This window comes from Rhopalosiphum maidis, chromosome 4 (genome assembly GCF_003676215.2).
Source record: "Rhopalosiphum maidis isolate BTI-1 chromosome 4, ASM367621v3, whole genome shotgun sequence".
NCBI lineage: Eukaryota > Metazoa > Arthropoda > Insecta > Hemiptera > Aphididae > Rhopalosiphum > Rhopalosiphum maidis.
In genome coordinates, this window is record NC_040880.1 from 12,378,901 (window position 1) to 12,393,239 (window position 14,339).

Here is a 14,339-nt window from a genome sequence, read left to right on the forward strand (position 1 = left end):
AGCTTCGGCCGAAGTTCAAAACGGATTAACAAAACCGGCCGATGTGCAAACTTCTTTGGATTCAACAGCCAGCAGCGATGGTGAATAGAGTTAACGGTAAATACGACTCGAAGAGGGCGCCGTACGTGGCGGAAACGCACCAAAAAATGTATCCGTCGGTTGTCTTATTGTGTGTAACATAGGCATAATATGTAGCCCATATCATATAGAGTATAGTTATTGAAAATAATATATTGTTTTACACAGATAAATGTGTCTTTGTTATATTATTTAATTGGTTTTTATATATTTTATTTGATGTATTATTGTTAAACAAGACTAACACACATTTGTAAAAATGTTTACTTTGCCTTTACAATAAAACAGGTAGGTGTACTCTCGGTATTTTTGTAACCAGTGTAAAAAAAAAAACGCCAGGCTAGAGGTTAGGTATTGAATATTTTTAAGCTTTTCGACAAATTATTATACTTATAGATTTGGTAGGCACTTAAAGAAATGACATTTTACAACTTGACAACAAACAAATAAAATAGAACACTGGTAATAACTGTAAGGTCAATAGAGGTACATTACTAGGCTAAGAATTTTAAATGGAAATCTTTTTTTAATGAATTATGAAAATAATTTTAAACGATTTAGAATAGATATATGTAAATGTAACATATTATATATATATAATATACTTAATATACGTGTTTTGTTGTATTTCTAACGGTTTTATAGATGATACGTTAATACCTGCATTGCCAAGTACAGTGATTGTCAACTTCATCATAGACACGTACTGATTGAACTTACTCATCGTACTTATCTACTATTGTAGACTGTAGTAAGGTTTGAGTAAATTATTTTATTATTTGATTGTACTTATAGGTGTACGATAACTAATAAGGACAATGAGGTACTTACCAACCTACCTATCGTGTTTTCATTTTCCTTTAATGTAAAGGAGTGGCCGGGGTGAGATACTTCATTTATAAACGATTGATTGACTAATGAATAATGATTATGTGTATATCTTTATGCGTTGGTAAATAATATTTAAACAGAAAATATTAAACGATAAAATTATTATAATTTCCAAAGACGATAATAAAAATATACATTCGTTGAAGCGTTATCTCTAAACGGCTAACGCTTCAAGTGATAACACGATTGTTCTGTTCCTCAGTGGCCATGCGAGTTGCGACCAGTATTTCCTATTCCGGTGTTTCAGCGTAGCGTTCCCGTGCCCTTTATACTTCAGTTGTGTCATTAAATAATTTTCACTTTTCGGTGTTCTACTATTCTATAGTATTATTATCGCCGTTTGTCGATCACGGTTGTTTCATCATTCATTGTACACTGAATCAGTAGCATCGCGGTTTTTATCATCATGTTGATTTGTCGGTGTTATAATTTTAAACCTGTTTACCCGATGAATTAGCTTCAATGTTTATTTTGTATTTTTGTTTGTATAAATAATAATTGATAAGTATGTTGGTTATACAGAGTATTCTGTTGCGTTACTGCAATGACTCATTGGGATATATGAAGTCTATTATTAATCGTTATTTATGCAATGGTGAAATGTCTGATTCGGAGGTAAACAATATTATGTGTAAATAAATAATTATTTTTTTAACGATTAGAATATTCACTTAAGTAGAATTCGTCAGAATTACATTATAAATAAGTTTACTTTTATACAGATGTTGTGATTAATTTATTTTTTTATTTTTACTTATTTTGATAATAATAAAAACAATTTCTAATGATATAATTAATCAGATGCGGTAGGTAATTGGCTTTTTAATTCACAATTCAATATTAAATTTATTTACCAAATGTTAAATCTTGAGCTGTTAAGAAACTCTTGACATCGAGTTCCTGGTACAATCAGGTAATAGGTTTTTGGTAATTACAGTGCTTGTGTGACTGAATGCTTTAATTGTTAGTTGTTCCACAGTATACACTAGCTAAGCCCCTTTTACTTTTTACCATTCAATATTATGTAATAATAGTATTTTATTTAAATTTGTTAATTCATAAATACGCATGATTTAATTAACTATTAATGATTTTTTTTTTTGCATTTCAGAGTAGGTAGTCAGAATTGTTATTTTATTAGATAATAGAATCAATGTTGAAATTATTGATAATAAATTTATTATGTTGGTGTGAATATTGAAAAATTGAAAAATTGCTTATACAAAAGAAAATATTAATTTTAATAACTTGTATATATATTTTAAAATATAAATTTTTTAACGATTTTAGGAAAACAAAATAATAGAAATTATCAGTCAACAATCATGTGCGTGTACACTGGACGAAAATGGCTTAAAATTTTGGCCACCATTATATATGCAAAGATACATGGCTATACAAGAAATTATTGAACATCCTATTTGGAAAGGTTCAATAAAAAAAGTATGATAATTAGAAATTGTAAATTTGTCATAATAAATATGTTTTGTTTACTATTTATTAATACTTTTCAAACATAATTTATAGGTTGTTGATTTTGGTTGTTCTGAGATTGGTTTATTTAAATGTATAAAACCAATACCGGGACTCAACAACATTATGCTTGTTGATGTGGATTTTGAAACATTGGATCTAAATCAGTCTAAAGTTTTACCAACTAATTATGATCATATATCGATGCATGAACGTAAAGAGCCTTTGATAGTAGACATTTATAATGGGAGTATAGCTGACCAAGATGACAGGATGTTAGGCGTTGATGCCGTTATATGTATTGAATTGTAAATTTCTGTTATAGATTTAAGTTAAATGGGTTATTCATGTATTATTTTTGGTTAATAGAATTGAACATTTATATTTGGACGTTTTGGATGCATTACCCTATACTGTGTTTGAATTCATTAAACCAAAATTAGCGATATTCACTACACCAAATGTGGAATTCAATATTCTATTTCCAAATTTTACAACACAGTTTAGACATGACGACCACAAATTTGAATGGACTAGAAAACAATTCAAGGAATGGTAATCATTCTCAAGAATATATACATTTATTTAACAATTGTATTTATACTAATATTTTTTATAGGGCTAAAAAAATAACTGCCCTTTATCCAGAGTACGCTGTACAATTTGATGGTATTGGAGCGGGTCCTTCTGGTACAGAAAATATTGGCTGTTGTAGTCAAATGGCTATTTTTTACAGAAAGGATATGACAACATCTCCTGTTAAACCTATTGTAAGATATGAGTGTAATTGCCTACTTTTAATTGTTTAAGTGCTAGTGAGTAATTAAAAATTGATATAAATTAAAACAATTAATTCAAACTTAAAATACCAATATCCTTTGGGATGAAATGTGATAAAATTATTAAACATAATATTATATAAAGTAGAACCCATTTAAGATGCCCTCCTCATTAGTTCTATATCTATTAAAATAGTGTTTTAAGAAGAAAATCGTATTTTGCTATAATAGTTACTAATATATGACAACAAAATTGTTTATTACATTATCTAGCTAGTATTATACATTTTTGATAATTTTAGATAATAGAATTTTTTGCTGAATTTCTATTATCTATTTTCTTATTATTGTAGAACAATTTCTTTTGGTATTTTTGTATCAAAATTAACAATTCCTTGAATTAGTAATTAGTAATTTAAGCGTATGGTCCTGTATCATACGCTTTATATCTTGGATCAATTATATATTAAATATTTTCAAAATCTAGGGACTTCTGAAAATGAGTGTACAGTGTACTAAATGAGAAATTCTCTTAAGTGAAAACGTCTTTTATGGGTTTTACTGTACATGATTGATAATAATATTATCTACAAGTATTCAGAGTAAATAATTAGTTTTTTTATTATTATTAACACATATTTTATTTCTAAATTATAAACTAATGTATATACGTTCATATATCAACCGGAAAATAAGTTTTAATTAGTGAATGTAGAGGCAGATTTAATTATTTTATGGATTTAGGCACTTAAAATTTGTTCCCATTATGAGTAAATAAGTTATAATACCACTTCAAAATATTCTAATTATTAAATTTGAAGTACCTAAATCCATTTAAATGTTTAGACTATTTTTTCTCGCTTTAATTATTATTTAGCTTACTTAAGAAAATATTGATTGATGTCTATCATTTTTTAATGAAATCCTACAATGATGATTTTTATGAACCAACATCATTAAAACAAAATTTAAACCATTGCTTGGAAAATTAAATAATACATTACAGCATTCTTTTTATAATAATAGAAATATAAAAGAGGTTTTTTTAATAATTTTTTTGTATACCAATAAACTTAACTTAACAATTTTAATTTTAGAAGTTGACATCATGCTTTTTGATTAGCACTGAATTGTTACTCAATTGCCTGACTTCAGTTCACAATAACAGCAATTTATCTGGGATAGCCAAATTAAATTTTAAACATGAATTTATTCTTAAATATTATATCAACACTACTGACATCCAGTATCTACGTTTTGTTGCCCATATAGTCTATTTTTGTATTTATTATTATCAAAAACTGTTTTTAATACAATGCTCATAAGACTTGTGGACTATTTTTACGAACTTATTATGACTAATAAATTATAATAAAACAAAATAGATACATCGTGTGTCCACGTAAGCCAGGCCTATTGATAAATCTACCTCTGAATTTATGTTCTGCATGTTTATTACCTTTTTACATTAAATATACAATCAAATTATATTTATTTTGTAAAAAATAAGAATGGAAAATATTTTTCATAAAAGTTAAAAATTAAAATGTGGTATAATATTTAATACATTTTTAATAAATAATAAAAAAAAATTAATATTAATTTACATTGTAAATATTGAAATCATTTATACATATGAAAATATCAAAGATTGTTTAATATGTAGATTACTTTTTTTTTTTTTATACCATTGCTTATATATTTTTCTAAATTTACTGTTTCTTTCAAATTTTTCAATTATTTTTTGAATACTATGTTTTATATTTAATTCTGGCTATGAGACTCTTGACAATGGTACTAATATTTAAAATCATAGAAGTCATGTATAGTGTGTCCTGTGCTTCCTTTCCTTTTCAAGATAAATTTATAATACGTATATTACATATTTTAACTTATAATTATATATAATTTATATTATATTATATTACTTATTTTTCAAAATTTAAATTTTATCAACTATAATATAATAATATCTCATTTTGACTAAGAAATATCAATATATTTAATAGTAAAAAGATTGAAATATTGTTGTGTTCCAGAAAGGTTTTTATTTAAACGTGATAAATAAAGATGTGTTTAAATTCCACTAACATTTTTGAATCAGTGTAAGATTTTATTCTAAAGAAAAATTTAATTTTTTTAAATATAAATTAGTCTATTTCTATTAACTTTATAGAAATATGTTAATAATGTAATATCTATCTATATTTTATTTATATAAAAACAATTGTTCATTTGTTAATATTCATTAATCTCAGAAACTAAAAAAACTATTGAAGCAATATTTAGTTCTTAGATTTAGTTAGATACAAATAAAAAATTTTAGGAGCAAACAAAGTTTGCAAGTTCAGTTAGTAAAATTTATAATTGATAATCAAATCCAACTAAGTTTTTATTAATAAAAATTATACTATTCTATAATGTTTTCATACATTACAAATTATTTGTAAAAATTATTAATTTAATATTATATTTTCAGGGTTCTACTCCTTACAAATTGCTGAGACGTGTTGATTATCCATATGATATTGATGATGAAAATCATTGGAAACAGTCTATGTATGTAAAGCTAAGAAAATTTATTTCAGATGTTTCGAGTTGCAAGAAATATATAGTTGGTGATAATATGGAAATACCGTTAAGTGATATTATGCCATTTGTATCAGATTGCTGTTCATCTATAGATAAACTAGAGTTTGTACCTATTACATTTTATTATATTTAACATAAATAATTTTCTATAGTTTTTAAATCAAGTATTGTTAATTTAAACAATTAATCACAAATTAAATTAAGACTGTATATATTGATCAGGTTATTGAATAACTATAAAAATGTTTATAGAGTTAGATTAGATATTAATTTAACTGTAACAATGTCATAAACTATCTACATATAGTTCAATGGTATTGTAAATAATCTACCATAATTTTTATGAATTTTTCAAATCAATTAATTGGGCTAACCATCAACAATAAAGGCCACATAAACTGGAACCCAACTCGTTGAATGTGTATATTATAGTGTACCTATATCACTATATTCTATTCATGTCAATAGAGCTTCTTTTGGAAGAATGGTTAAGATCAATTAAAAGAATTTAATTATCAATGTTTATCAAAATGAACCAAAAAGCAAAAAAGCTTAATTAATATAGCAATTGTAATAATAATATTTAAATAATTTTTATACATCAACTATTTTTATAAATTATTTGCTTATATTATTTTGTTTTTTTTTTCTTATAATAATATATTTTTATGTAATACGCTTTTTAATAAATTTATATTTTTTTAGTAAAATTCACTTTAATAATTAGTACTAACTATTTGCTCGTATTTTTTTAGTTAATTGCTAACACTAGTGAGCTATATTATGTAGATAGCAACAATTATTATAAAAAATAGTAGATCTCTTGCACTGTTGCTAATTTAATAATTGAACAGTAAAATAATCTAAGTTTAAATCATTACTACACATATTTAGGCAGAGGTTTTATTGATATTTAGTTTGAACTAACATTTTCCTATACTAAATGAGCTGTTAATAAAATTAAAATACAATTTTCATTGTATGGGGGCAGATGCCTCTCCTATAAATGTCTATAAACTTATATTATACACAAAATCATAAAACTCCATTTCGGTCATTCCCATTAACTTCACATAATACATGATATATCTTGTAACAATCTTGTTATATTATTGAATATTTGAATATTGACTAATTCTAGTATTACATTTTGTTGCTTATTTATAATTTATTTACTACACTTATGAAAAAAGAAGTTTTATGTTTTGAATACTTGTACAAATACTTTTTTGCTATATCTTAGTTTTATTTAAGGTATTATGAAGTATTTATAAGTATGTTTGTTGCTATTATTTCTAAAATTACTCAATATTATGTTATGTTTTAATTAATTAAATTTTTTTTTAAATAGAGATGTTATCAACAAAGTCTATTTTACTACAAAAAATAATCATGGAGATTGGTTACTAATAAAAGCTGTGCCTGGATTCAGTTCTGATGAATATGAATCAGATTCAGAGTCTTCTTCAAACAATAGCGGACAGGAGTACAATTTATTGGAAAATACAGTAAACATTGATAATGATAATGAGGATTGGAATGTATCAACAGTGATCAGTTCTGACAAATCAAAACTATGCTATTCTACTCCAATGACTAAAAATTCAGAATTCAAATCATTTTTTAGTAATGTGGATAGCTTCAACACAGTGCATTCAAATTCAGATTTATATAAAACAGCAGTTGATTACAATAAGAGTGAAGATACTGAAGATATGGAAATCTCTTCTAGTTGCAATGGTAGTATTATTGTTGAAGACTGTAAAGTTTATCAGGATTTCAGAAAAGGTCGTAATAGTTCTGTAATTAATGAAGAAGATATCAATGAAACAGAAAATACATTGACATGTGTTATAAAAAGTCATGAATTTTCCAATGATGACAATAAACTAAACGGCAACACAGTCAACGATAACACTATTATTCAAAATAATAGTAATATATCTTTAAAAATAAATTGTAATTCTGATACTCATAAACTTGAATCAAATAATTCTGATGAAGAAATTGATGACCAACTAACAGTATGCTTCAATAGAACATTGTTAGATGAAAATGATTATACAGAAAACTTGTTGCTTACTTCAGATAAAGAATTGTCAAAAAAATGAAAATACAATTCAAAATTTAAATTATTTTAATAAATTAATAATTTATAATACAACATAATCTTAATCAAATGCTACAACACTTAATCATTGTTACAGCATGATTTTGTTTATCATTTAATAGACATGATGAACAGTTTTTTTTATTTTATAAATTGTGATGATTAAGTATTTAAATTATTAAATTTTTAATGTTATGTGTAAACGACTTACTGCAAACACAAGACTGCTTTTAATTTAATAGTTATGAAATTTTAAATAAGTGGAGGGTAATAATATGTGTTCCTTTTATTTTAAATATTTTACACCCGTTTTAAAGAAAATGAGCTTAATTTGTTATTCTATATTACTTATTTATATTGAGTAATGTTTGAGTAATGTTGATATAAACTGAAAAAGATTCTGTTGTTTTTTTGTTTACATGTTTTTCTTAAAAAAATAAATTATTTTTTTACATTTTTTACTAACAACAGTATTGAATTTAAATAATGATATTAGTATGTGAAGTTTATTTTGTATTTTATATGTAGCGTCTATAGTGATTTACTCAATAACAAGATCTGCTCAACACTTGATGTACAGTAAAGTGGTACTCACTTGTCTTCCTTTTTTTTTTACTTGTAGACATTTTTATGCTTAGTAAAAATGCTCAAGTATACAATTTCCCTTCATTAGTTGCTCTTAAATATATTTAAGCATATCAGACATAGGCACACTCTTTTTTTATAGTTAAAGTTTAAATGTTGTTAAAATTTGTTGAAATTCACATACTGCATTCCCAAATTATTTTGTTAAATGTTTATAGTTATGGCTTGAAAATATAATTTAAGATTTATCAAAAAATTTTTCGAAAACCTACAAATCTTAAAAATACATATGTAATAATAATAATATAACATAATTTTTTTTTACAATAATTTCAAGTTCAAATTATGAAAAAATTTGTTATTTAATAGAAAAATAATAATAATAGTTATTTTGTTCCAATCCTAATAATATATGAGCAAAATGGAGAAAGATTGAAAAACATAGACTAAAACCCCACAAAATGTTGGTCTACTACTCCGATTATCTAAACTTTAAATACTTTTAATTATATAAATAAATATTAATGTATTACTTTTCCAAAATTAAATTAATATATAGACCGAAATACATTGAACAATAATCAGCTTCGAAATATAAAATTAAAAATGTATGGTATTGTCGTTTAAAAAAGTAAAAACTTCAAAAAAAATAATAAAAAATATAATTTGTACACAAAAATGACGTTTATTATCGCTTGATGATTTAACAGTGCTATCATTTATTTATTATTAACTTATGGGAGTTACCACTTGCAATAAAATAGTCATGGACATAATATGACATGGGACATACCCACATACCAATTCCCGAAATGTACGCCGTCGTATAAATCGTATTCGTTTAATGTTATCTCAGTCCCACTCAGTTCTCACTTTCGGAACTAGTATAGGTAGACATGGAGCACTGCAGGAACAGGTCTCTCCTTCCCACACCACTCATAGGGAACACTGCGATACATTTTTAACGCGCTGCTTATACTCGTAGTTATAAGCTTATTACTATGAAAATATGTAAAAAAAATATATTTTCAAAAGAATTAGTGTTTTCTAAAATAAAAATTGTTTTACATTTAAGCATTCATTGGATTACATTACCATATAGGTAATTAACCTATTAATCTATAAGGTATATGAAGTTTGTTTAGGTAAACAGATAAATAAATAATATTATTATAAGATTTGTAATTTTTTAAATGTATTTTTTTCGTTTACAAAATGGTATAGGTATATTGATTAAAACATATATTGTGTCATATGGCAACTTATGTGTTTTAGGCACCTCGCTTCAATTTAATTAATAAAAATCTTATATACCTACCTAATATATTATAATCAATATATGATACTTTGGTACATACGATTGGTATAGGTAGAACTCTCCAATTGTACATCGACAATATATTGTATACAATATTTTCTTAATCTTATTGTAGTGATAGATCTATAATCCTTATACATCCTTATTATCCTCCCCTACATCCTAAAGTACACTCTGGTTGAGCTATGAGGAGTGGCATAATTATGCTAGCTACATTTACCATTATGGGTAAATGAGATATCCTCATCCACGACGACGTAGAACATAGAACAGAAACGACAAGAAATCATCACAAAGCGACGGAGAGGAAGGGGGAAGGGCATCTGCCGATATACAGTGGGATTAATAATTGAACAGTACAGTATATCAGACGACTTAATCAGATGGATCGCGGAGTGTACCGGGAACAACCGACGTATAACCACATCCGGACCACGACGAAACAAACGCAAATCCTTCTCGTGCGGGCATGCAGATCTATAGGTTGGTAGACTCACCGAACTATTTCACCGTTATAGCGGAACTTATACAGCAGCTACAGAAACAGAATATACTTCCTTAAACGATATCTTCTACCTATTTAATTATAGTCGCGACGAGAAGAAGGGGCGGGCGTGGGGATAACGAAATTAATACTATGAGAGTGGTGAGACCCTTTTTGAAATTAATTATAGTAGAATATAGGATTAAAAAAAATTGTTGCCACATATTTTCAAAAAGTTCTCAAAATATAAAATTTTAATATTATTGCAATTTTGTATTCAATTTGGTCAAGTGAAAAACATTTTACTAAAAATTGATAGAAATTATTTTATCATTAAAAATAGTTGTAATTTGAAACGTTACCCATCTATTATAAAAAAAAATGTATTATTTTATTATGTCATTAAACTTTATAAATGCTATACCTTACTTTTGTAAATTTAATGATAATCTTTCTTCTAATTTTCTATATTAAGTTTTCATCTTTTGTGACAGATTGAAGTTTATTCGTGTATGACGTCAAGATAAAGTTTGTTATAAAAAAAAATATTTATGTATTTCGCGAAACAACGATTCGTCGGCGAATTGGAATTTTTTCCATTTTTATCGGAGATCAGTTTCGGCATCGGTGAAATGAGTAGACGGTGAATCGGGCCTGAAACTCTGTAATATTAATTTATTTGTCTCAAATGTGAATTCCGTATATCTAAATAAAAATAAAATAGGTAATGTAGATTTTATTATAGGTAAAAAAAAAAGCTGGAATTTACATTTTTTTCAGGTAGTAAACAATTACCGGTGGAACACGAAAAAAGGTCGCGATCGGAGGAATTTACATGCACATAAGTGAATACAAACATATAAACACAAAGTGTTTAAGTTTTAGATTGCGTCCGTTGGCTGATGGAACAAGAAAACGTTTATAATATTGTATGAGAAATAAAACGGTTAACATTTTTCGATTGCCGTAGCGTAAAATGTATTATTTTATTTTTATAATTATTAAACCATCCTTTCTATAGTCGCATACGCACGTTAATGACTATAATTAAAGTTGTGTTCAGAAATAACAATTTTTCGTTACATTAATTTTCACAACTTTAATTCGCACTGTCAGTGGCTAACGTGACATTTTAAATTACATATCCATCTGCCTACTACATAATAAATTACCATTAATAATAATTATTCACTAAATTTATGTAATACAACGAGTTTCTCTATTGGTTTTAGATTTCAGCTAAACAAAAGTAGATATACGACAATGGAAAGGCTCTATAAGTATATTATATTTTTTTTTATACAAACTAAAAAGTTGTTTATTAAATTATTATTGTTTGTCTGTTATTTCGTTTAATATACATACAGGTACTCTGGCATAGTTAGGAATTTTTTTCAGTGAGAAAGGGCTATTGATTAATATAATATATTTCAATATCATTATATTATATGCGTCTAAATATTTGATTTAAATAATACAAACTTCAAAGATAAATATTATTATGTATCTGACATCGAAGTCCATAGAAGTAAAACGATTCGAAACGATTTATTGTCAAATATAGGTAGATGTGCAACTGTAGTAGTGGACCAATCAACTAAGCGCAGTTGCATAGTAAAGATATAGTCGTGTCGAAGAATAAAAATGACAAAAATATTTCAAAGTGTTTTTTTTTTTAAATAGAAAATTCGACTAAGTGCAAATGACAATATTCCGATATAGACTGGCGTGAAGGTGCTTGCGCTGACTCTTGTGATATCACTCTGTCGGAGTCTTCTCCGGGACCCCCTTATACATACCTATAGTAGATTTCCCTCGTCCTACTTCCCATGTCCCTTTTGGCCTACGATATGCGTCATTACATCCTCACGCTATTACGCATTTCAGGATTCAGGACCGCACGTGCGATGATCCCATCACAGTACGACGTCCGGATGACGCTCTGGCCACACGAGCGGACTTGCCAACCGCAATGGTTCTGCTAGCATTTCCCAAAAATGCTCTTCTATCGTCGTTACCGATTATAGACACTCATACAATGTACTAATGTATGTGGATAATATGCTAGTTGCTTTCCCAATTCAGGTGGTGTGACTAGGGACGTACGCAGAAAAAGTTTTAGGGGGGTGTTTTTGAAAATCAGTTATTGAAATGTAAAACCTTTTTTTATAAATATACAAAATATTTTTATGAAAATTAGGTATACTTGAAATACTTTTTTTTTTTAATACAAACATTGATATAACAAAATTAACATTGAAATTGAATAAGTAAATAACGATGCAAAAACCCAAGTATTTCGGGGGGCGTTTGAACACCCAAAACACCCCCCCCCTGTGTACGTCCCTGGGTGTGAATCCTTAGCAACTATTATTTGTATGACTACCTGCGTAATCCACGGCGTTATGATTGCTCGTTTCGTAACTATAATGGTTTTAGTTTGATTGTTTTATTACTACCAGTGTCTGACCCGGTGCAGTGGATAGCTCATTCCATTATATATTTAAATGTTTGTTTCTTCATCGTAGTTTCCCTATTGTGTGTTATATTATAATATATATATATATCAGTAATCATTATCTTAATACTTATACATAATAATATGTCATTATATCTATTATAGTATACCTATTATTTACTATATTGTTGGTATAGGATATTAGAACACGTAGCAGTACTTACAAAATTTAGATTACGTATTCTTATAAGCAGAATAAATAATATATCACATATTTGCTTACAAATTATAAATCTATATATACTTGATTTACATTGTCGTTTATTGTTTATATAAGTCCATGCGTATAGAGGTTAATTAACGACAATATTATTATTTATTATGTACAACAACAGGTTAAAGTAGGTATTGTACTTAAAAAAATATCGGAATCATATTGTAACCTTATACTGACCTACTCGGCTACTCAATACAAAAGGTAAGATATTAGAAACCTACTATACGGCAAACAGACTATCCTGATTTTTTTTTTATACAATTTGTAGTTAATTTTAAGTAAAACATAATCTCTTTAAATTACTTATCAGAAATAGAAATTATTTAAACATAATTTTATTTTATTTTGTCTTGTGTCTTGTGATTGTTTAAATTTTAATATTCTCTATGATGGTGACTGTAGTAGCAGAGAGGGTATTAAAAAACCTTTCTCGATAAGTACAATTATATTTTGTTTTTGATGTAAGTCAGACTTTAGTTTAAAGAACACAACGCTGTATTTGATACGCTGTATTAAAATAGATTTATTCTGTTTTGTTTTTTTTTATCCAAATTCATAAAATATTCGTAATGCGCAACTGATACAGACATATTAGAGTAGTGAATGGACATAGAAATTATTCTTAACGTAGCAGAGTGGATTAAACGTACCGTGTATTCAGTATTGTATCTTTTTTGAATTCACCGAATCTTGTTTTCTCTCTTTTTAATTTGTTCTGTCTGATGAAAATTTAAATTTTTTATTTTGTTCTATCCAAGTATTACTTACCTATCTAGAAGTTGAAAAAAAGATTTAATTATAAATATCATAGAATATAGATGCAAATACTTATGTCTATTAATTTATATATAAAAAATGATTACATTTATACCTAGCATAATATTACACTACCTAATTTACTATTTTTATTCATTCTTATTTAAAATTTAATTAATTTAATGAAAAGTCCAATACGTATAACGTAAAAATATGAATACCGACTGTCTACAGTAATGAATACAACAGGCAGCAATTAAACATAATATTTTATAACACGGGTGACCAACATCAATAGATTTATGAGTCACACGGATAAATATTAAATACGGTAATATCAAGAGCCAAAATATTTATAAATACATTTTATAGAACAATCATTTTTATGAGTCTACCAAAAATAATTAAAATTCATAATAATAATAGGTAAATTTTGATTTCATAAATAAAAGCGCGAGCCGCAAGTTGGCCACTCTTGTAGTATAAAATACAAAACCTTTGGTTTTTATATTTCTTATGAAAAACGTCCTATTATTGT

At 26.5% G+C, this 14,339-nt stretch overlaps 1 protein-coding gene across 2 annotated transcripts; it reads left to right on the top strand.

Annotated features, from left to right (window-relative positions):
* Nucleotides 1-1,168: 1,168 nt before the first annotated feature.
* LOC113561029 (small RNA 2'-O-methyltransferase) lies at nt 1,169-8,255 on the top strand. 2 transcript variants are annotated; one of them, XM_026967208.1, is made up of 7 exons: nt 1,169-1,584; nt 2,260-2,412; nt 2,497-2,750; nt 2,812-2,997; nt 3,062-3,212; nt 5,701-5,915; nt 7,165-8,255. In XM_026967208.1, the coding sequence occupies exons 1-7, from the start codon at nt 1,477-1,479 to the stop codon at nt 7,922-7,924; spliced, it is 1,827 nt and encodes a 608-aa protein (XP_026823009.1). In that variant the 5' UTR covers nt 1,169-1,476; the 3' UTR covers nt 7,925-8,255. The 2 variants fall into 2 exon arrangements, with proteins under 2 accessions (XP_026823009.1, XP_026823010.1); XM_026967209.1 differs by lacking the exon at nt 1,169-1,584 and adding an exon at nt 1,696-1,882.
* The last annotated feature ends 6,084 nt before the right edge of the window (nt 8,256-14,339 follow it).

Coding starts and splice junctions, on each gene's coding strand:
- LOC113561029 (XM_026967208.1), top strand. CDS start 1,477: ATGTTGGTTATACAGAGTATTCTGTTGCGTTACTGCAATGACTCATTG. Junction 2,413..2,496: donor GGAAAGGTTCAATAAAAAAA/GTATGATAATTA, acceptor CATAATTTATAG/GTTGTTGATTTTGGTTGTTC. Junction 2,998..3,061: donor AGAAAACAATTCAAGGAATG/GTAATCATTCTC, acceptor TATTTTTTATAG/GGCTAAAAAAATAACTGCCC.